At 47.2% G+C, this 22,443-nt stretch overlaps 1 protein-coding gene across 4 annotated transcripts in view; it reads right to left on the reverse strand.

Moving 5' to 3' along the window:
- Positions 1–22,443, reverse strand: part of LOC126985066 (inhibitory POU protein-like) — a 194,037-nt gene that overhangs the window by 89,094 nt on the left and 82,500 nt on the right. The window contains exon 1 of one of the 4 annotated variants that reach the window (XM_050839412.1): positions 1,085–1,816. The exons of the other annotated variants lie outside the window; for them this stretch is intronic. Within the exon in view, the coding sequence (XP_050695369.1) occupies positions 1,085–1,198 (114 nt within the window). The 5' untranslated portion in view covers positions 1,199–1,816. Of the gene's footprint in view, positions 1–1,084; positions 1,817–22,443 lie in introns of those variants that run through there. 4 annotated transcript variants of the gene reach the window in all.

A 22,443-nucleotide genomic window follows, 5' to 3' on the forward strand; every position in this document is an offset into this window, starting at 1 on the left:
GTCCCGAGCAAGATGGAAAGGACTTCTTGTACCTCTTCTCTTTGCCTTTTTTTCCATTTTCCTCCTCTTTTTTTACTCCTTCCTTTCGGCCAAGACACAAGAACAATGGCGACGCTTCACACTCACACTCCTGACCCAAGATTTACTGCGTTTACTCCTTAATTGCTTCGTCCTTCTTTCATTGTTTTCACTCTTTCTTAGGAGGCGTTTTACCGCGCTCTAATTCGTCGTTTCTCAGCCGCTGCGCTTTTGTCTTTCTTCCTTCGTCGTTCATCTTTACCTTCCGCCGCCTCACCGCCGCCGCCGCCACCATCACCACCGCGGAACAAATTGGGAGAAAAAAACACATTTCGAGTATCGATTTCGACGTTTCTGCCTCACTTTCCTGCCGAGTGTAACATCTTTTGGCACTTTCTGGCATACTGCGCGTCTTTGTGGTGCCCGGGTAATCTTCCTTTGTGCGTGGACTGAACCAGGCGCCGAAGGAATGTGGGATTGTAAAGAGATTTGAAGAAGGGAGAGCAGGGGTGGAAGGGAAGGTGAGGGGAGGGTGAGGTTGGTGGCTCCCCCGCCTTCGTAACCTAAAGGGATGGTTTGGTATGCTTAAGTGCGTCTCTTTTTCCTCTTTGGGTTATGGGTGAGGTGTGAGAGGGGCTAGGGAGGTGGGATTTGAAGGAGGAAGGTGAGGGGAGGGTGAGGTTGGTGGCTCCCGCTTTCGTAACCTAAAGGGGTATGCTTAAGTGGGTCTGTTTTTCCTCTTTGGGTTATAGGTGAGGTGTGAGAGGGGCTGGGGAGGTGGGATCTGAAGGAGGAAGATGAGGGGAGGTATGGTCGTAAGCTAAAGGAAAGGGTCGGCATTCGTAAGGGGGTCATCTTTCCTCTTTGGGTGCATCCGCGTTAGCTTGGGTGAGGTGTGAGAGGGGCCGTGGAGGTGGGATTTGAAGGGGGAAGATGAGGGGAGGTACGGTCGTAAGCTCAAGGAAAGGGTTGGTATTCGTAAGAGGGTCATTTTTCCTCTTTGGGTGCATCCGCGTTAGGTTGGGTGAGGTGTGAGGGGCCAAGGAGGCGTGTATTGCTGTCTTACCCTATAGAGGAGGGTCGGCATCCTGGAGGGGGAGTCTGTGTCTTCCCTAGGCTCGTCCGTGTTACTGTTATGGTCCAGCGGAAGGGGCTGCTCCTCTCTCTCGTCCCACGACATCGCTGCGTCACACTCCCGAACACGCAACACCACTCCGTCACACGCCGTCACTCTCCGTCACCGCTCCGTCACCTCCGCATCACCGCAGCCACAGAACACCGTCAGCCCTCCGTCAGGCAAGGCAGGAAGGGTGTACGTCAAGGCAAATGGGACGGGAATCGAATCGGGGTCAGACGGCGCCAGAGTCCATCGGCACGCACTCCGTCACCTACGCATCACCGCACGCCGTCAGCCCTCCGTCAGGCAAGGCAGGAGGAGTGTGAGCGCGAGGTGGCTTGGAGCAGCACGGGGGAGGGGGTCAGGCGCCACCAAGGTCCGTCAGCACACTAGCGGGCGGGGACTTACTTCTCGCGGCTCCCAAGTCAAGCGTGGCGGGCCGCTGAATAATTGAGGCGGCTCGGCGTCATGACACGGCCCGGACGCCGAGACTTTTATCCCCGCGCCCCCGGACGGTCAAGAGAGCCTCGCCTACGAAGGTTTAGTATTATCGCCGCAGTTAACAGGTGGCTGGCTCACTCCTCTCCCTCCCCCTCCTCCTCTCTCCTCTCTGTCCCCTTCCTTCCTCCCTCTCTCTCTCTCTCCCTTGCCTCCTGTCGCCCTCCGCTTCTCACCTTCCATTATTTTTCTTCTCTCCTTGTTGTCCCTTCTGCTATTACTTTTTCCTCTCCCTTCCTTCCTTTCCCTTCTCTTCCTTTTTGCATTTTCCAATCTTCCCTTCCCTTCCCTTCCTCACCTTTCCCTTCCTCACCTTTCCTTTCTCCCCTCGCCAACGCCCATCACCCCCTCCTCCCTTTACTCTCTTCCTCCCCTTCCTCCCTTCACTCTTATGTGGCTTGGGGTAAGAGAGAGGGGGAAGAGGGAAGGGGGGAGGGAAGGGAAGGGGGAGGAGCGAGAGAAGGCTTCGTGTTGCCCTTTCAAGCTGGTTCTTCGCCGATACCGATTTCTTTTCTCTTTTTTTATTCCTTTTTATATGGTCTTGTATCAGGCTAGCTTCGTGCGGGGGGAGGGGGGGAGGGGGGCGAAGGGGGGAAGGGGGGGAGGGTCCGACCTTTTATTATTTTCATTTTAAGAGCGACATCAAATAAAACTCAACATTCGTAGGTGCATTGCGGTGGAAAACGGACCAACGGGCTGAAGGAAAGGATTAAGGAAGGGAATAGAGGATTGCATTCTATATAACGTTGACCACCACCACCACCACCACCACCATCGTACCCTGGTCGAATACTTTAATCACCACCAACAACAACACCACCACCACCACCACTACTACAACCATGGTCAAATACGTTGATCACCACCACCATGCACCACAAACTTCACCTACCATCACCGTCATTAACACCACCACCACCTCCATTACCTCACCGCCACCACCACCACCATCACCACCAGCACACAGCCTTGTCGAATAAGTTTAGCCGAGGGTCTTAAAATATTTAACAGTGTGATGCATAATCGATAGGTTAACGAGGTGCGTGGAATCCGTAGCGAGTTTGTTATCGACCTCTCGTCATCTCGGGGAAGGAGAGGGAGAGGGAGAGGGAGAGGGAGAGATGGAGAGAGCGCATGCCCGGTCCGCCTCCCTGGGGAACGCCCGCCTGTTTGTGATTGACTGAGTCTGTCACTGTTATTATGACTCCCGCGACGGGTATATGGCCAGCGGGGAGGCGTGTGTGTGTGTGTGTGTGTGTGTGTGTGTGATCGGAAGACAGGAGAAGGCAAGGGCAAGAAGTAGGAGGGACTGAAAAATATTGGAAAAGCAGAAATAATATTGATAAACACAACTATAGACGAGTAGTAGTAGTAGTAGTAGGAGGAGGAGGAGGAGGAGGAAGAGGAAGAGGAGGAGGAGGAGGTAAAGTAGAGGAATAGAGGAAGAACAGGAAATGAAGGAGAAGTCAGGTGCCAAAATATGCCCGCGTGTGTGTGTGTGTGTGTGTGTGTGTGTGTGAGGCATTGTGTGAGGGGGTAATGATCATCGCGAGCAGGCAACAGCAGGCAGCAGGAAGGGTGATGAAGGACCCTTTGTGGCTATAACGATCCACCACCACCATCACCACCATTGCCACCACCACCACCACCTCCACCACCACTGTTGCCACCACCACCTCCACCACCACCACCTCCACCACCTCCACCACCACCACAGCCGCCGCCATTCACAGTGTCACGTCATACCATCTTCCTCCTCAATGGCGGATCTTGCAATGGCGAAGAAGAGGATGGAGAAGAAGAAGAAGAAGAAGAAGAAGAAGAAGAAGAAGAAGAAGAAGAAGAAGAAGAAGAAGAAGAAGAAGAAGAAGAAGAAGAAGAAGAAGAAGAAGAAGAAGAAGAAGAAGAAGAAAACGAAAAAGAAAAGAAGGAAAAGAAAAAGAAAATGGAACGGAAATGGGAAAGGGAAAAGAAGGAGGAGGAAAGGAAGAAGTAAAAGAAAAAAAAAGAAAAAAAAAGAAGTGGGAAAAGAACGTAATACTTCAGGACTGTTATTAATGTGTGTAAGAGAGAGAGAGAGAGAGAGAGAGAGAGATGCACGTCGGAATGCGTCATCAACAATGCATAGCCGACAACAGTAATTAAAAGACCCGACAACCGACACGCCGCCGCCGCCACGTGGAGCAGAGGAGGAGGAGGAGGAGGAGGAGGAGGAGGAGGAGGGCCTACAAGTGGAAGATAGGCGTGCAGGGAAACAGATATGTAAGAACAGGCGGTTGAGGAGAAGGAAGAGGAAGAAAGAGAATGAGGAGGATGTGGAGGAGGAGGAGGAAGAGGAGGAGAAGGAGGAGGAGGCAAGTCTATAGATATAATACATATATAAACGGTAAAGTAAAGAAGGAAGGGATCTCCCCCATACAAAAAAAAAAAAACATTTAAAATTACTTATACAGAATAGATTAACTTAAAGATAGGGAAGAGATTGTAATAGGAGAAAGAAAGGGAGAAAGGAGAATAAGAAGAAAGGAATAGGAGAAAGCAAGGGAGAGAAAGGGGGGTAGAAAGGAGTAGGGGAAAGGAAGGAAGGAAGAAAGAGAGAAACATTGAGGAGAAAGGAAAAATAATTATAATCGGAAATATATCAACCCATTTAACTACATACTGAAGAAGAAGAGAAAATATGAAAAGTTGTAGTAGTAGTAGTAGTAGTTGTAGCAGTAGAATCAGCGTCAGCAGTAAGGGGTCCCAGGAGGCGGGTATAGTAGAGCCACTTAGCCGGTCCTTCAGTCCGTCAGCGGCGCGGCCCAGCCCTTGTCGTGTCCGCCGGGGTTCGCGTGGCCCCGACCAGCGAAAGTTTCCTCGTAAACAAGTCTCTCTTACAAGGCTCCAGCGGTCGATGTGATATTCCCTGATTGTCGCGACGGCTGTAGCCTCGACATAAGGGATACGGGGGGTGGAGGGGGAGAGGAGGAGTAAGGGAGGTACAAATGGAGGAGGAAAAGGGGTAAACTAAGAGGGGAGAGTGTAAGAGAAGCAGAGGAGTATGGTAGAGAAGGGAAAGGAAAAAGAGGAGGGACAGGGACGTAGAAAAATGGAATTAGGTGAAGGAAGAAGAACAAAAGAAGAGAATGAAAAACGAGTAGAAAGGAGGAGAGAGACACGGAGGGAGGGGCAGGGAGGGAGAATAAAGAATGGGAGGGGAAAGGAGAGGAAGCGTAGATGAAGGGAGGAAGAAGGTGCAAGAGAGAGGAGGGAGAGACGACGGAGGTGAGGAAAGGGAAGGGGAGGTTAGAGGTAAGGAAGGGAAGGAACGTGAGGTGAGAGAGAGAGAGAGAGAGAGAGAGAGAGAGAGAGAGAGAGAGAGAGGGAGGGAGGGAGAGGTAGGGGGGGACTTCACAACCCTCGCCCCAAGAACTTTTCACCAACAAGAACCAAAACTTCGGGTCTTTCTGGGGATAATTCAACGTTTGTCAAGGTATGCGCGTTTGTCACTGCCCTTACGAGTGTGTGGAGGGTTATTAGGGGGGGAGGGAGGGAGGGAGGGAGAGAGAATCAGAGGTAATGTTATGTGGGAAGTTTGGTTGTGTGTGTGTTGTGTGTGTGTGTGTGTGTGTGTGTGTGTGTGTGTGTGTGTGTGTGTGTGTGTGTGTGTGTGTGTGCTTGGTTGTTTGTTTGTAGTTTATTTCATGAGTTCTGAATAAGTTTCTACTGGCGACCCCCCCCCTCCCCCCCACCACACACCCTCCCCCTCTCCTCCCCCCAACACACACAGTCACACACACGCACACACCAACACACTCACCCAACAAAAAAAAATAATAAAAAACACACAATAAGTAAGGCAAGGTGACGCGAGGTGAGGTAAGGCCCCACCTGTACACATACGCACCTGTCGTTTTAATTAACTCTTGTACACCTGGTCATAACTCAGAGGCAATGGCCGAAACGCAAACAGGGGCGGGCAGCTATGCGGGGCCGGTTCCTAATGACGCGACGAATTAATAATGTACTGAACGGCGGGAGAGTATAGAAGGGAGGAGGAATGGGGAGGGGAGGGGATAAAGGAGGGAAGTAGGGGATGAAGGGTAAAAAATAAAGATATGTAGTAAAGGAAAGATTAAAGAGTAAAGAAAGCAAAGGAGTACAGAAGGAGGGAGGTGATTAAAGGAGAGAAAAGGCGGATAATTTACGAAGAATATGACGATTTGAGGAGATAGGAGGAATGAGGAAGGGGAGAACGGGTAATTAGTAGACCGAACGAAGAGCAGATGAATGGAGGAGAAGGAGGAGGAAGGTGATAAAGGAAGGAAGGGGGAGATAAAACGTAAAAAATAGTACGGATTAGAGGAAGGAAGAGAAGCGATAGAAGAAACTATGGAAAAAAAACGATATATACAACAGAAAACGGAAATTATAAGGAAAAACACGCTAAATATAAGAAACACAGAGGAAAAGACAAGAGAACAGCACTAGGTCGTGAAAAAAAACAGAACGCAAAGTCTTGAAAAAAAGTGAAGATGAAGAGGTAGAAGAAGGAAACAGTAGTAGAAGTAGAAGGAAAATGTCCACTTCCGTATATCCTTCTTCAACTTTTCCCTCAATTCTTCCATTCCTTTCCTTCTATTTCCTTTCTCTCTTTATCCTCCTCTCCTTTCTCACCCCAACTCATCCTTTCCTTTTCCTCCTCTTCCTCAGACTCCTCTTCCTCTACCTTCCCTTTCCGCATCTTCGTAAGCTTGGGAAGGGCGACAGGCGACAGGGGTAGCTTTGGCAGGGTAGAGGGTGCTAAGGGAGAATATTGAAAAAACAGGGAGAAAGGGTAAGGAGGGAAGGGTAAGGGAGGTTGAGTCTGTCCTGGGCACTGGGTAACATCGGGACAGGAGAAGTGATTGTGTCGTGTGTTAGGCCAGAAGAGGTTGGGAGGACGAACAGAAGGAGGTGACGGGTGGACTGGATGGGGAAAGGTCCAAGGGGAGGGAAGGTCAGTGTAGTGTGGGGAAGGTCTTGAGGGGAGGAAAGGTCGGGGTAAAGGGGTGGTCCGGGGCGAAGGGGTGGGCGGGGCGGGTCTGTGGCACTGTCGGCGAGGGTCTGCGTCATCAAATTTGCATGGTTGCGCTGAGGGCGGGTTGAGTAAGTGGGTGTAATTTGACCCGTGAGTGTTGGTGGGTCATGATTGATGGGTCGCGCGGACTGGCTAACTCACTCCTTCTCTCCCTCCCTCTCTGTCTCCTCCTGTTCCTCTCCATCCTTCTTCTCCTCTCCTTTTGTTCCTCCCTTCCTCTCCCTTTCCTCTCTCCATTCCCCTTCTGTTTCCCTCTTCCTTCCCTCTTCCTTATTTCTCCCTTCCCCCTGTCCCCCTTTCTTTAATCCGTCCACTCTCTCCTTCTACGTCTTTCTCTTCCTCTCTTTCCCTTCCCCTCTCCATTCCCTTCTTCTTTCTCCTTTCCCATTTTCTCTTTTCTCTCACCTCTTCTCTTCTTCCTTCCCTTTTCGCCTTTTCCTTAGCTTCCTTTTCATTCTTTTCCCTTCCATTTTCCTTTCCCCTTTCATTCCGCTATTTCATTTTCTTTCCCTCTCTTACATTTCCGTTGCTTCCTTTCCTTTCCTCCCTTTCTTTCCCTTCATTTTCATTCATCTTTTTTTCTTCCCTTCCCTTCCTTTCAATCACCTCCCTTTTCCCTTATCTCCCTTCTTCCCTCCTTCCTTCCATTCCTCCATTCCCCCTTTCCACTTTCACTCCCTCTATTTTTCATTCTTTCCCTCCATTCCTCCTTCCCTTCCTCCTTTTCTCCCTATTCTCTATTGCCCCTTCTCTTCCTCCCTTCGTCATTCCCTCTCCCTTTACTCTTTTCTTCCCTTCCACAAATTTTCCTTCCCTTCCTCCTCGTTCCCTTTCTCCTCTTCCTCCTTCCTTCCTTTCCTACCTTCCTCCCTCCCACCATCCCTTCACCCCTCTTCCCCTCCCTCCCTCCCTCCCTCCACTCCTTTCCTCAATCCTTTCCCTCCCTTCCTCCCTCCCTCCAAGTCAAGTCTTTAACAAATCCCGCCCGAAAGTCAATAGAAAACGATAATGGAGAGAATGTGTTAGGGATTACGCACTTATACGCCCCTCCTCCTCCTCCTCCTCCTCCTCCTCCTCCTCCTCCTCCTCCTCCTCTTCCTGGGGTCAATATTATTACTCCTCAGTGTCCTGGTCATAACTCGGTACAGAACTCGGTATGTAAGAAAAAAAAGGGGTTGCATAGTTTGCTCTCTCTCTCTCTCTCTCTCTCTCTCTCTCTCTCTCTCTCTCTCTCTCTCACACGCACACTCACATAACTCTATCGTGGGTTAATGGAGTTGCCTGAATGTATGTGTGTGTGTGTGTGTGTGTGTGTGTGTGTGTGTGTGTGTGTGTGTGTGTATAGGAGTCGCATTATGTATTTATCTTGCTCTCATAACTCTCTCTCTCTCTCTCTCTCTCTCTCTCTCTCTCTCTCTCTCTCTCTCTCTCTCTCTCTCTCTCTCTGAGTCCAGTGAGTGAGTGAGTGAGTGAGGACTGGATACCCAGAAGGCGACGGGCCCCGATGACCTCAGCCCGCACCTGCTTAAACAGTGTGCCCACGAGCTGGCTGCCCCTCTCACCACAGTATTCTTTGCCTGCCTCCGGGTAAACACCTGGCCATCGGCGTGGAAAGTGGCTCGGGTGGTTTCCGTACACAAGAGGAACTTCAGGTCTGACCCCAAAAACTACCTGCCCATCTCCTTGCTGTCTGTGGTGAGAAAACTGTTCGAGAGGGTCGTGGCAGACGTAGTCTGTCGCCACCTCAAGGACAACTACCTCCTTTCGGACCAGCAGTATGGGTTCAGACCTGGCCGGTCCACCTCCGATCTGCTGATGCTCCTCACCAAGAGCTAGCAGGACGACCTTGACGACGGCCTGGACACTGTCGTGGTAGCCCTGGACATAGCGGGTGCCTTTGACAGGGTGTGGCACGCAGGCCTCCTTGAGAAACTCCGTGCTAAGGGCATTCAAGGTGACCTCCTTCAGCTTCTGGGAGACTACCTTCAAGGAAGGACCCTCAAGGTTGTCGTCAACGGGCAGGCGTCCGATTCCTTGCCAGTGGAGGCATCAGTGCCACAGGGCTCAGTGCTGGGGCCAGTTCTGTGGAACGTATATGTGGACGACCTTCTCCGGCAACTGCCAGCAGTCTCAGCTTACGCTGATGATTACACTCTCCTGCACCTACCCACGACAAGACAGTGGGCGAGCTGCTGACGAGATCAATCAGCAGCTGAGGGTGCTACAGGAGTGGGGTGCCCGCTGGCAGGGGACCTTTGCCCCAGAGCAGACCCAGACAATGGTGGTCTCTCGATCCCCCACTGCCGGGTCAGCAGTGGAGGGGAAGCTAAGCTTTGGTGGCGTCCCCCTCCCACTACAGGAATCCGTCAAGATTCTGGGAGTGGAAGTGGATCGAGGGCTACGGTTTGACAGCCACATCAAACACATTGCCCAAAAGACCTCCCACAGAGTCTCCTGCCTGCGAAGGATGGCCAGCTTTCTCGGCAGAAAAGGGAGGCTGTTGCTCTACAAGGCCCAGATACGGCCTTACTTAGAGTATGCTGCCCTCTCTTGGATGTTGTGTGCTGCCTCGCACAGCGGGAGACTTGACGGCATCCAGAGACGGGCACTAAGAGTGGTGGATGCTGCAGACCCCCCAACCAGGCCGGAGACTCTCAGCTCCGTCGACTCCCCGGAACACCGCAGGGGCGTAGCTGATCTTGTTTTGTTTCATAAGGCACAAGTGCAAGGAGTGCCGCACCTGGCGGGCCCACGCCAGCCTCCGAGAGTCACCACGCGGGACACGAGAACGGTGCTATCCCGTGGTGACGCAGTGGAAATGCCACGTTCCCGTACCAGCCAGCACCAACGCACCTTTGCGGGAAGTCTGCCGGATGTGGAACATGTTCACGGCCAGTGTCCCAAACATACGGGAGATGAACACACAGAAAATAAAACTGTCGGCCCACCACTGGAGGGGCTCACTCCTCACTCCACTGACACTCGTGGTGGAGCATGACACATGAGTGCAGTGTGTACATACATGTATACTGTATTGTATGTTTTTTTTATATTTTTATGGTTTATGTATTTTTTTTATAGATTTCATACTGCCCTTTGAATAGGCAGCACACGACAGAGCACCTTTGGGTCTGTACACATTATATTTGTATTTATGTTTAAATAAATATAGAGAGAGAGAGAGAGAGAGAGAGAGAGAGAGAGAGAGAGAGAGAGAGAGAGAGAGAGAGAGAGAGAGAGAGAGAGAGAGAGAGAGAGAGGTTATGAAAACAAGATGAATAGACAATGTGACCACAAATGTGACATCAATACCAACAAAGAAACGTACACACACACACACACACACACACACACACACACACACACACACACACACTAGCAAAGTTATCAACCCACAATAGTGTTTTATGACCGTGTGAGTGCGAGAGAGTTTTACTATTATTATTGTTATTGTTATTATTATTATTATTATTATTATTATTATTATTATTATTATTATTATTATTAGTAGTAGTAGTAGTAGTAGTAGTAGTAGTAGTAGTAGTAGTAGTAGTAGTAGTAATATCAGCAGTAGTACCAACACTAGTAACATCAGTAGCACCACCACCAACACCAGCAGTAGTATTAGCAACAGCAGCAGCAGGCGCCGTAGTAGTACTCTGAGCCCTGGCGGCGGCGGCGGCGGCGCATGAATGAGCGAGAGTGAATATTTCATCTTGATCAAATGAACTCATGGCGCGGCGGACCAGACCTGATTGTGGCACGTGTGATGCATGTTGGATGAGCAGGGGGGGGAGAGGGAGAAGGAGAAGGAGAGGGAAGGGAAGGAAGGGAGGAGGGAGAGAGAGAGGAGAGGCAGAGGGAGAGGGAGAGGGAGAGGCAGAGGGAGAGGCAGAGCAGAGGGAGAGGCAGAGGGAGAGGCAGAGGGAGAGGCAGAGGGGAAGGGGAAGGGGAAGGGGAAGGGGAAGGGGAAGAGGAAGGGGAAGAGGAAGGGGAAGAGAGAGAGAGAGAGAGAGAGAGAGAGAGAGAGAGAGAGAGAGAGAGAGAGAGAGAGAGAGTATAATATCTCCTGTGTACAATCACCATCACCACCACCACCACCACCATCGCCACCACCACCACCACACTCGCTCATCCGTGAAGATTGTTTAAAACTTTGTCTGTTACATTTTTTATTATATTTTTCTTTCTATTCTTTCTTTTCTTTAGTTCGTTCGTTTGTCTTTAAGTTCTTTTGGTTTTCTTTGTTTCCTATTTTTTGTTTTGTTTGCTGTGCGGTTCCTTTTTTTTTTTTACCGCGCCTCTGTTTTCTTTTTTTTTTTACAGCAGAGGAGACAGTGCAAGGGCGTAAAAAAAAAAAAAGAAAACAATAATGAAAAAAAAAAGCCCGCTAAGAGAAATCAAATGCTTATTATCTATTCATGTCATTATATTTTCTTATCTCCCTTTCTTAATTTATTTGATGGATTTTCTCTTTTATATGATTTTCTTAATATATTCACTAGTTTTTTTTTGCTTATTTGCTTTTCATTATCCTATCACGCCTTCCATTCCTCCCTCCCTTCGTTCCTTCCATCTTTTCCTTCATCCTTTCTTTCTTTTTTCTAACTTACATTTTTCCTTCCTTCCTCTCTCCTTTCCTTGCCTTCCTCCTTTACGCCCTCTCTGCCTTTCCTCCTCTCTCAACTCCTTTCTTTCTTCCCTCCACCATCTCACTTTCTCTCCCTCCTTATCCTCTCCCTCCCTTCCTTCCTTCCACCCACCTCTCCCTCCCTCTCCCTCCCTTCCTTCCTTCCACCCACCTCTCCCTCCCTCTCTCGCCCTCCCTCCCTTCCTTATCAATCAACTTGGTAAAGAGATCATATGTTTGGTTTCTCGCTGGTATTGTTTTCATCCACGCCCCAAGTACACACACACACACACACACACACACACACACACACACACACACACACACACACACACACACTATTCTTCGTTGCCCTTCATCCATTTTTTATTCCTCTGCTCTTCTTCTTCCTGTTATTATTATTATCGTTATTACGATTATTATTATTATCGTTATTATTATTACTCTTATTTTGCACTATAGTAGAAAGTAATTACTCTTTATAAATGTCAAAAGTGACCAATTTATTCCTGTGTGGACATAATTATAAGTGTTTAAGTTTAATGATTGTAAGTATTTCGTATTCCACCCACTGCTACAACTACTGCTGTTACTACTACTACTACTACTACTACTACTGCTACAAGTGTTTTCTGTTCTATATTAATTTTCTCTTTTCCTTGTCAAGTTGTTTTATGGTGTTTTTCTTTCTTTTTTTTCTTTTTTTCTTTTTTGCTCAAAGTTAACGGTTTTTTTTTCTCTCTTCTCTTTCACACAGGTAAGCGACCCATGATGAATATACCTGAGAAGTGTAAGGTAAGGTGAGGTAAGGACAGGTGTGTGTGTGTGTGTGTGTGTGTGTGTGTGTGTGTGTGTGTGTGTGTGTGTGTGTGTGTGAATGATCTGTGTTTTTATTCTTACTATCATTGTTTCATTCCTATATATTTGCTTTGGTATATATATTTTTGGTAGGTAAAATTCAAGATATAGAGTGTGTGTGTGTGTGTGTGTGTGTGTGTGTGTGTGTGTGTGTGTGCGTGCGTTGGCCAATTTCGGGGGTCCAGTTTAACATTCCTGAAGAGCTGAGGTGCCGGTTCCCTTCCGTCCCGCCCTGACCGTCCAGCGCCGTGTCAACAAACTCGATTCCTCCTCCTCCTCCTCCTCCTCCTCTTCCTCCTCCTCTTCCTCCTCCGCCTCCTCTTCCTTGTTCCCTTCTCGTTCTTTTAATTTTGTTCCTTTTCTTTTCTTATTCTTTTCGTGATTATTTTTTCTCAAACTTGTTATTATTTATTTGTTTTTGTTCTTCTTTATTATTTCATCATCTTCTTCTTCTTCTTCTTCTTCTTCTTCTTCTTCCTCTTTATTTCTTCTTCTTCTTTTTCTTCTTCTTCTTCTTCTTCTTCTTCTTCTTTATTATGAATCACTATAATAGGAGCATATCACAACCTTCCTTCCTTCCTTCCTTCCTTCCTTCCTTCTTTCCTCCCTCTTCCTTCCTTCCTCTAGCTCTCCTCTTCCTCTTTATCCTCCAAAATCTCTCTCTCTAATCTTCCCTTACCTCTTAGTTAACCCCTCCTCCTCCTCCTCCTCTTCCTCCTCCTCCTCCTCCTCTTCCTCCTCCTCCTCCTCCTCCTCCTCTTCTTCCTCGTTCCATCCACCCGTTCTCTACACTAACGCACTTAACCTCAGACTAACCCCTTCTCCTTTACCTCCTCCTCCTCCTCCTCCTCCTCCTCCTCCTCCTCCTCCTGTATAATTGGTGGCCGCTGATTGGCTAAGGCGAGGCATAACCGTATCATTGTTTTTTTGTGTTGTTTTTTATCGTCAGAACACTCAGGATCCGGCAGAGAGAGAGAGAGAGAGAGAGAGAGAGAGAGAGAGAGAGAGAGAGAGAGGGGTGAAAGAAAATGGTTTAACTTGTTTTGAAAGAGGAAAGGAAGTTGGATCGGGGAGAGAGAGGGGAAAATCAGACTCTTCATTTCTTAGCATTTTGTTTACTTTTCCAATTTTTCTTCGTGTCTTGTTTTTCTCAGCCAAGTTCAGGCAAATTAATGGAAGGAGATGAAGGGAGGAGGAGGAGGAGGAGGAGGAGGAGGAGGAGGAGGAGGAGGTAGTAGTGTTAGAGGACTAGGAGGCTTCAGAGGTGACGTCGTGCTCCTCCTCCTCCTCCTCCTCCTCCTCCTCCTCCTCTTCTCCTCACTTCTCATCCCCAGGGTACTTCTCCTTCGGTAACTGTATTAGACTCCTCCTCCTCCTCCTCCTCCTCGTCCTCCTCCACGTCGGGTAAAAATCGCGGTAAAATGTATCCGCCGCTGAAATCAAGAGAAACTTCTGACAAGTAACTCTTTTCAATCTTGACATTTTGCTTAATCCGAAAGTTTTTGATGTTTTTTTTTTGGTATTTTCTTTTTCACTCTCCTCTCTCTCTTCCTCCTCTCTCTCCCCTTTTTTCTCTCTTTCTCTCCCCCTTCCTCCCTCCCTCTCTCGCTTCCTCGGCCGCAACCTTTCTGTCTCTCTTTCTCCTCCTTCTCTCTCTCTCTCTCTCTCTCTCTCTCTCTCTCTCTCTCTCTCTCTCTCTCTCTCTCTCTCTCTCTCTCTCTCTCTTACCTCCTTTACTGTTATTCCTCCTCCTCCTCCCTTCCTCTTCTTCCTTTTCTTCCTTTCTTCCTCTACCTTATTCTCTCTACTTACAATTTTACTTTCACGTTGACTTGATATACGTTTTCATTTCATTCCCTCCTGTCTGTCTGTCTCTCCTATTTCTTATTTTATTTCCCCTCCTACATGTCAACCTTCTCCTTTCTTTCTTCTTTCTTTAATCTCTTCTCATCTTCGCTTCTCTCTCTCCTTTCTTCCTTTCTTTCTCCTCTTTTCTTCTCCTTCATGCATTCTTCATTCCTTCCTTTCTTATTTTCCTCCATTCGTAAACCTTCTATAACTCTTTACTTTTTCCCTCCCTTTTCCTCTTGTACCTTTTTTTTTTCCTCCATACCTCCTTAACCCTCTTCTTCCTCCTCCTCCTCCTTCCCGTGGTCCTCCCCTCTCCACCTCTTTCCTCCATATCTCTTTAAGCAATCCACACTTTCCTCCCTCTTTTCCTCCATACCTCTTTACCTCCTCCTCTGTCCTGGCCCTCCTCCTCCTCCTCCTCTTCCTCTCTCTCCCTATCTCCTCCCTTCAAACCTTACCTGGCCCTTCTCTCCCTTCCCTCTCCCTCACTCTCTCTCCACCTCTTCCCTCCCTGCACCCGGCCCCCTGCCCCTGTGTGTGTGTGTGTGTGTGTGTGATTGTGATGTTCCCCGCGGCGAGGGAGGCGCTGATTGGCTGCTCGGGGAGGCAAGTAATGGACGTGGACCAATAGCATTCGAGGAACACTCTCCTGAATCGACCGCCACGTTTTAGGTTACCAATTGTTGCTTAACGTTGTGAGTTGTGGGGAAAGGAGGTTGTCCCGCTCTCTCTCTCTCTCTCTCTCTCTCTCTCTCTCTCTCTCTCTCTCTCTCTCTCTCTCTCTCTCTCTCTCTCTCTCTCTCTCTCTCTCTCTCTCTCTCTCTCTCTCTCTCTCTCTCTCTCTCTCTCTCTCTCTCTCTTTATCTCTCTCTGTCTTGGTCTCTTTCTCTCTTGGTCTTTCTCTTTCTCTTTCTCGGTTTCGTTGTGGTCTTCTCTCTTTCTTTCTATCTGTCTAGCTTCTGTTTTTCTTTATTTTTTTCTTGTTTCTTTATCTGTTTCTTTTTCTTTCTTCATTTTTCTTTTTCTTATGTTCTTCGTCTTTGTCTTTCTCTGTGTGTTCTTTCTTTCTCTTTCTCTCTCTCTTTCTTTCTCTCTCTCTCTCTCTCTCTCTCTCTCTCTCTCTCTCTCTCTCTCTCTCTCTCTCTCTCTCTCTCTCTCTCTCTCTCTCTCTCTCTCTCTCTCTCTCTCCTGTGGCTCTCTGTCTATCTGTGTCTGTAACTGATTCTGACACGAAGAGGAGGAGGAGGAGGAGGAGGAGGAGGAGGAAGAAAAATATGAGAAGAGGTATTTTCTGATCCTCATTCTCCTCTTCCTCCTCTTTTCTCATCCTCAGTCTCCTCCTCCTCCTCGTCCTCCTTTTCTTAGTGGTGGTGGAGGAGGTCGGGGTGGTGGGGGGGGAGGGAGGGGGAGTCGCAGGCTGGGAAAAAGCACAGTCGGTAAATTTGTTTCTTAGCTAATGGTAAGAAGTGTAAATTACAGGTAAACCAACGTTACCTTTGAGGAATATTGAACCGCCCGCTGCTGCCCCCCGTCTCCTCCTCCTCCTCCTGCCAGTGCCGCTCAATCCTCCTCCTCCTTCTCATGTACTCCTCCTCCTCCTCCTCCTCTTCTTCTTCTTGCTCTTACTTCTCTCTTCTCCTTTTATTTCTGTGCTTCTTCTCATTTTGGTGTACTTCTCCTCCTCCTCCTCTTCCTCCTCCTCTTCCTTCTTCGCGTTATTCTCATCTCTCTTCTTCTTCCTCTTCCTTCTTCCATATTCTTCTTCGTCCGCTGTCTGCCTGTGTTCATCTTTCTGCTGTTTTGTTCCTTCTCATTCTTCTTCCTCCTCCTCCTCCTCCTCCTCCTCCTCCTCCTCCTCCTCCCTTCCTTTCCCATCGCCTCGTCCAGCCACGCGTTCTCAAAATAAATTGTTTTCTTATTTTTTACTCGCTTTTTTATATAATTGCTCTTTTTCTTCTTCCTCCTCCTCCTCCTCCTCCTCCTCCTCCTCCTCCTCCTCTGGTTTTCTTTCGAACAGCAGATTAACAGCAGTTCTTTTTTTTTCTTCCGCTGTTACGCTTTCCTTGGAGTGTGATAAGGAGGAGGAGGAAGAGGAGGAGGAGGAGGAGGAGGAGGAGGATGGATATGCGTTTGTTGTCAACGGGAGATGGTGTGTTCCCGTATGGCAATCCTCCTCCTCCTCCTCCTCCTCCTCCTCTTCCTCCTCCTCCTCCTCCTCTTCCTCCTCCTCCCTACCTGCCTCCCTTTCGCCCCTAAGACTCCATCAACTTGAAGACCTTGGCAAGATGGTGGTGGTGGTGGTGGTGGTGGTAGTGGTGGTGGTAGTGGTGGTGGTGGTAGTGGTGGTGTTGGTGGTGATGATGTTAAGACTCGTTATTGTTGTTTTTCTTTATTTCTTCATCACTTTCATCATCATCATCATCATTGTCATCTTCTTGCTCCTTCTTCTCTTCCTTCATCTTCATTTCTTGTTCTTGTTCTTCTTGTTCTTGTTCTTCTTCATCATCATCATCATCATTATCATCATCTTCTTCTTCTTCTTCTTCTTCTTCTTCTTCTTCTTCTTCTTCTTCTTTTTTATACCATCTTTTCAACCGTTGAATTTCGATAGCATTGCGGTCACTGTGTGTGTGTGTGTGTGTGTGTGTGTGTGTGTGTGTGTGTGTGTGTGTGTGTGGATAGATTTCTCCTCAACTGAATCATTAATGTGTACTCCTTGATCCACTCTCCCTCCACTCCCTCCCTCCCTTCCTCCACTCCCTCCCTCCCTCCTTCCTTCCATCCACTCCTTCCCTCTCTCCCTCCCTCCCTTCCTTCCTTCTACCCCACGAAATATGATAATTCTCTGTCCTTCCTTCCTTCCTTCCTTCCTTCCTTCCTTCCTTCCTTCCTTTCCTCCCAACGAGTATTTTTTTCATTTATTTTCTCTCCATCTCTCCACTGATTCGTTTTTTTTAATTTCCTTTGAGAGAGAGAGAACGTATACACACCTTGACAGACAGACTTTAAAGAAATAATGGAGACGCCCGAAATAGCACCGTGAGAGAGAGAGAGAGAGAGAGAGAGAGAGAGAGAGAGAGAGAGAGAGAGAGAGAGAGAATGTCACACCTGTCGCCGTGATGAAAGATTTCCACCAGGTGAGTTTTCTCGGCCGTGATCTCCCCTTTGATGTGCCGCCCTCTGCAGGTAATGAAATTGTCTTCCTCTTCTTCCTCCTCTTCTTCCTCCTCCTCCTCCTCTTCCTCCTCCTTTAAAGCGTACTCTTTCTGCGTCTTTTCTCTTTTTTTCTTTTTCTCGTTTTTGGTTTTACTTTTTTTTTTCTCTTCCTCCTTCATTTATTTTCTCTTCCTTCTTCTCTTCTTCCTCCTTGTATTCTCTGTTATATATAATTTTTCTTTTTTTCTTTTTCTTCTTTATTCTTCCTCCTCCTCTTCTCTTTCTCCTTTTCTTCCTCCTCTTCCTCCTACTCCTTTAATGCGTACTCTTTCCATTTTTATTTCAAGTTTACATTTCTTCTTTTTCTTTCTTTTTTTCTTATCTATATTCTCCTTTTTCTTTTCCCTCCTTCTCCTTTTCTCGTCTTTTCTCCCTTTTTTCAATCTCGTCTATTTCAATCCCTTCCTTTTCATTCATCAGAACACAAGAACATAAGAATGTAAGGAGTCTACAAGAGGCCGGTTGGTCAGTACAAGGCAGCTCCTATAGGCCTAACCCCACCTATCCTCCCTATCCATGAATTTATCCAACCTCTCCTTGACTGTATCTATGGTATTGGCACCCACAATATGCCCGCCAGGCCTGTTCCACTCACCCACGACTCTATAGGTAAATCAATTCTTGTCTATGTCTTTGTTGAATCTGAATCTATTTTACTTTTTTGTTTTATGTTTGATTTCGCTTCTATCTTTTTCCTTCTCTTTCATCTTTTTCTGTTGTATCTTTATCATCTTCGTTATCTTCCTTTTCTCTTTTTTTCTTTTTCCTGCTTCTCCTCCCCTTCCTCATATTCCTACCTAGTTTCCTCCTTCTCCTATTCCTCTTCTTCCTCTTCTTCCTCCTCCTCCTTCTCCTTCTCCTCTTCCAGACGTGGCCTGGCTCAAGATTGAATTTCCTGACGTAGAAGGAGGAGGAGAGAGAGAGAGAGAGAGAGAGAAATTTACACACATACGCAAGTCTTATGGTTCCCAGTGGATAAGTTATATAGAGAAATGATATCGGAATAAGCCTTGCCGGAGAGAGAGAGAGGACTAGGTAAATTAATAGACAACCGTTGCAATAAATAATCTAAATACTGAAAGTTAATTAGTTTCTTTGAGTAGAGTTTCTTGCAGTCATGGAGGAGGAGGAGGAGGAGGAGGAGGAGGAGGAGGAGGAGGAGGAGGAGGTGTTTCGATGTGACAAGGGAAGATTCTGAAAATACTAATTAGAAGAGAATAAGGAGGAGGAGCAGGAAGAGGAGGAGGATGAGGGAGAAAAGGAGGAGGAGGAGGAGGAGGAGGAGGAGCAATAGAGTAGATAAATATCACTAGAGTAAAAAAAAAATCAAGTCATTCATATTTAGCGAAACTTTTTGATATTATTGAAAATGAAATAAATGAATCAATGAAAAATAAAGTTAATGAAAAGAAAAAAAGGGAAAAAAGTGAAGAGAATGGAAAATATATATTACATCTTTATTTTTTGCTTTTAATAGTGATATTATTTGCGATATTAATATTAAGGAGAAGGACATTTAACACACACACACACACACACACACACACTGAGAGAGAGAGAGAGAGAGAGAGAGAGAGCAATTTTAAGCCTAGTAAACTCCGCTCTCTTTCACCCTCTCCCTCCTCCCCTCTCTCTCTCTCTCTCTCTCTCTCTCTCTCTCTCTCTCTCTCCCGGAAAGATCTTTTAAAACGCTGGTAAATTTCCGCTTTGTAGCAGAAATATATTTGCATAATGTTGTGAGCGACTTTTTCTCATCTTTCTCTCTCTTTTTTTTAGGCAAGTTTCTCCTCCTTTGAGTCGCCCTGATTCAGTTAGCGAGTTCCGGTGACGTCACGCGGAGTAAACAGAGCCTTGATTAATATTGTTGTTGTTATTTTTGTTATTGTTGTTATTTTTTGTGGTTTTGTTTTTATTTGGTGTCATGGTTTTCATATGTACGTGTTTGTGTTTTTTTTTGCTCTCTCTCTCTCTCTCTCTCTCTCTCTCTCTCTCTCTCTCTCTCTCTCTCTCTCTCTCTCTCTCTCTGCGTGCGTAAAGTCAAAATTGCTTCCTTTTCCACTAAATCGACGCCACCTCCTCCTCCTCCTCCTCCTCCTCCTCCTCCTCCTCCTCCTCTTCCTCCTCCTCCTCATGTCCCTTCGTTCCTCCTCCTCTCCTTTTGCTCCTTTTAGTTTTCCTCTTGTTACTTTTTTTCTTCTTTACCTCCTCCTCCTCCTCCTCCTCCTCCTCCTCCTCCTCCTCCTCCTCCTCCTTGTCTTCCTACCTGTCCATTTTTTTCTCTTCCTTCACATTCTTCTATAAAGCCCACAACTTTCCTCCTTTCTCTCTCTCTCTCTCTCTCTCTCTCTCTCTCTCTCTCTCTCTCTCTCTCTCTCTCTCTCTCTCTCTCTCTCTCTCTCTCTCTCTCTCTCTCTCTCTCTCTCTCTCTCTCTCTCTCTCTCTCTCTCTCCTTATATCCTCTTTCGTTTCTGGTATTTTTAAAGATTTATTTATCTTTTACCTCCACACTTTCCCTCCCTCTCCTTCCCTCCATCCCTCTCTCCCTTCCCATCCCTTCTCTCCCTGTCTCTCTTTAACCCCACCTGTCCTATCTCTATTCTCCCTCCTTCTCCCTCCTTGCATTCCCTCCTTCTTTTCTCCTCTTCCTCTCCTCTCCCCTTCCTTCCCTTCCTTATCCCATTCCTCTCACACTCCCTCTGTTCCTAACCTCTCCCATCCTATTCCTTCTCCCTTCCTTCGCCTCCCTTTTCCATCTGTCTCCCTTCCCTTACCTCTCCCTTACCTTCTCCATCCCCTGTTCATTCCTCTTTTCCTCTCTCCCTATCCCCTTCCGGTACCTTCCCTTTTCCCTCTTTCCTCTCCTTCTTTCTCTCTCCTCTCCGTTTCCTTCCCGTCTTTCCCTCCCTCACCCCACGCGTCCCTCCCATCCCTTCTCTCCCTCTCTCCACCTCTCCCTCCTCTTCTCCCTCCCTCTCGGTTGACCTAATTATCTATGCATGCTTCTTAAATACACGCAAATGGCGAGAGAAAAAAAAGCCGGGGAGGAGAAAAATATATTACCGTGAAGACGCCGACGAGCCCCCGACGACGACCCGGCCCGCCCCGACCGTCGTAAGCATCGGGTCGGCCCAGGATAAAAATGTCGCATGTTTGATCGCCGGGAAATTTTAGTTAAGTTAGTCCGCGAAATATTATGAGCCTTGGAAAAAAATGTGTGTGGTTTTCTTTGCTTGCTTGCTGGTTAGACGCACGCACGGACACACACACACACACGCACAAACGCACAGTCACACACGTACGCACGAATATACGCAAAGTTGTCTGCCCTGTGTTTTGAGATAGAGGGGAGGAGACAGAGAAGGAGGGGAGGTAGATAGAAGAGGGGAAGACAGGAGGGAAGGAAGGAAGAAGGGGAAGGAAAGGGAAGAGAAGGAGAAGAAACTGAGTGGAAAGAAATGGAGAGGAGAAAAAAAAGAGAGATTGTGTCTTAATATTTCTACTGCTACTATTTCTCCTTCTACTACTACTACTACTACTACTACTACTACTACTACTGCTACTACTATAATGTGTGTGTGTGTGTGTGTGTGTGTGTGTGTGTGTGTGTGTGTGTGTGTGTGACACTCTTCCTCTAAAACAACAGGTGACTTAAGGTACAGGTAAAGAGGAGGAGGAGGAGGAAGAGGAGGAGCAGGAGGAGGAGAAGGAGGAGGAGGCGCCAAGACAGATAGATAGATACGGACACCACGAGAGAGAGAGAGAGAGAGAGTAAACAAACACACAAACACACACAAAACACAGACAAGCAAACATCAAGAAACTGAGAGACAACCCAACAAGTAAGAGAGAGAGAGAGAGAGAGAGAGAGAGAGAGAGAGAGAGAGTGTCTTGGTGGAGGTGGGAGAGGAAGAGAACTTTTGGGAAGCCATACAAGTGTGGGGAACGGCGATCAATAGCCAGGCTCCTCCTCCTCCTCCTCCTCCTCCTCCTCCTCCTCCTCCTCCTCCTCCTCCTCCTCCGCTCCTCCTCCTCCTTGTCTACCTCCTTCCCGTCGTCTTCACCGCCACCACTACCACCATCATCTTTTACCTTCCTCCTCCTCCTCCTCCTTACCTCCTTCCTCTTCCTCCTCCTCCTCCTCCTTCCCCGCCTCGTATTTCTTACCTTCCTCCAACTCCTCCTCCTTTTCCTTCTAATTATTATCCTCCTCCTCCTCCTCCTCCTCCTCCATCTTCTCTTGCTTCTTACTTTCCTCCTCCTCCATCTTCTCTTGCCTCTTGCCTTCCTCCTCCTCCTCCTCCTCCTCTTCTTGGTCTTCCTTCTATCAAAACAATCTTCTCCATTTTCTTTTTAATTCTGTCAAATCAAACTTTTATTCCTAACCTTTTCCTTTCTTATATTACGAATCTGATTTTTATTAGGATTTAACTTTTATCATTTCTTGCATGTTATATATTTTTTGTATCTATCTATCTATTTATTTATCTGTCTATTTATCTATCTCTCTGTGTCTGTGTCTGTGTCTGTCTTCTTCACAAGCTATTGACTATATATTCTCTTTCTCTTTTAGTCAATCTTTATCTATCTTTCTTTTTTAACTGATTTTCTCTCCTCGTGTTTTTCTATCTTTCTCGTTGACCTTTTTCTTGGTGGGTAATTTTCTTCCTAATCACACCTTACGTCTCTCAGGTGTGTCTTAGTGTGTGTGTGTGTGTGTGTGTGTGTGTGTGTGTGTGTGTGTGTGTGTGTGTGTGTGTGTGCTTGTGTGTGTGTGTGTGTGTGTGTGTGTGTGTGTGTGTGTTGTTGAGCGTGAAGATGCTCCTGTTAGCTGTTGGTGTGTGTGTGTGTGTGTGTGTGTGTGTGTGTGTGTGTGTGTGTGTGTGTTTGGTCTCTGCTCTTTTTGCTCTCGTCTTTGTTCCTCTTCCTCTTTCCTCTTCCTCTTTGACCTTGGTTGGATTCGTATCAATATTTCTTTTTTTATTTTTTTTATTTGTATATTTCTTTATTTTTTGATCTTTTGTGTTTATTCTTTTCCTCCGTTTGTCAATATTTTTCCCTTTTATTGTTTTTCTACCTCGCTACTTTTTTTTATTGTGTGTGTGTGTGTGTGTGTGTGTGTGTGTGTGTGTGTGTGTGTGTGTGTGTGTGTGTGTGTGTGTGTGTGTGTGTGTGTGTGTGTGTGTGCGTGTGTGT

The sequence above is a fragment of the Eriocheir sinensis genome, chromosome 58 (assembly GCF_024679095.1).
Source record: "Eriocheir sinensis breed Jianghai 21 chromosome 58, ASM2467909v1, whole genome shotgun sequence".
NCBI lineage: Eukaryota > Metazoa > Arthropoda > Malacostraca > Decapoda > Varunidae > Eriocheir > Eriocheir sinensis.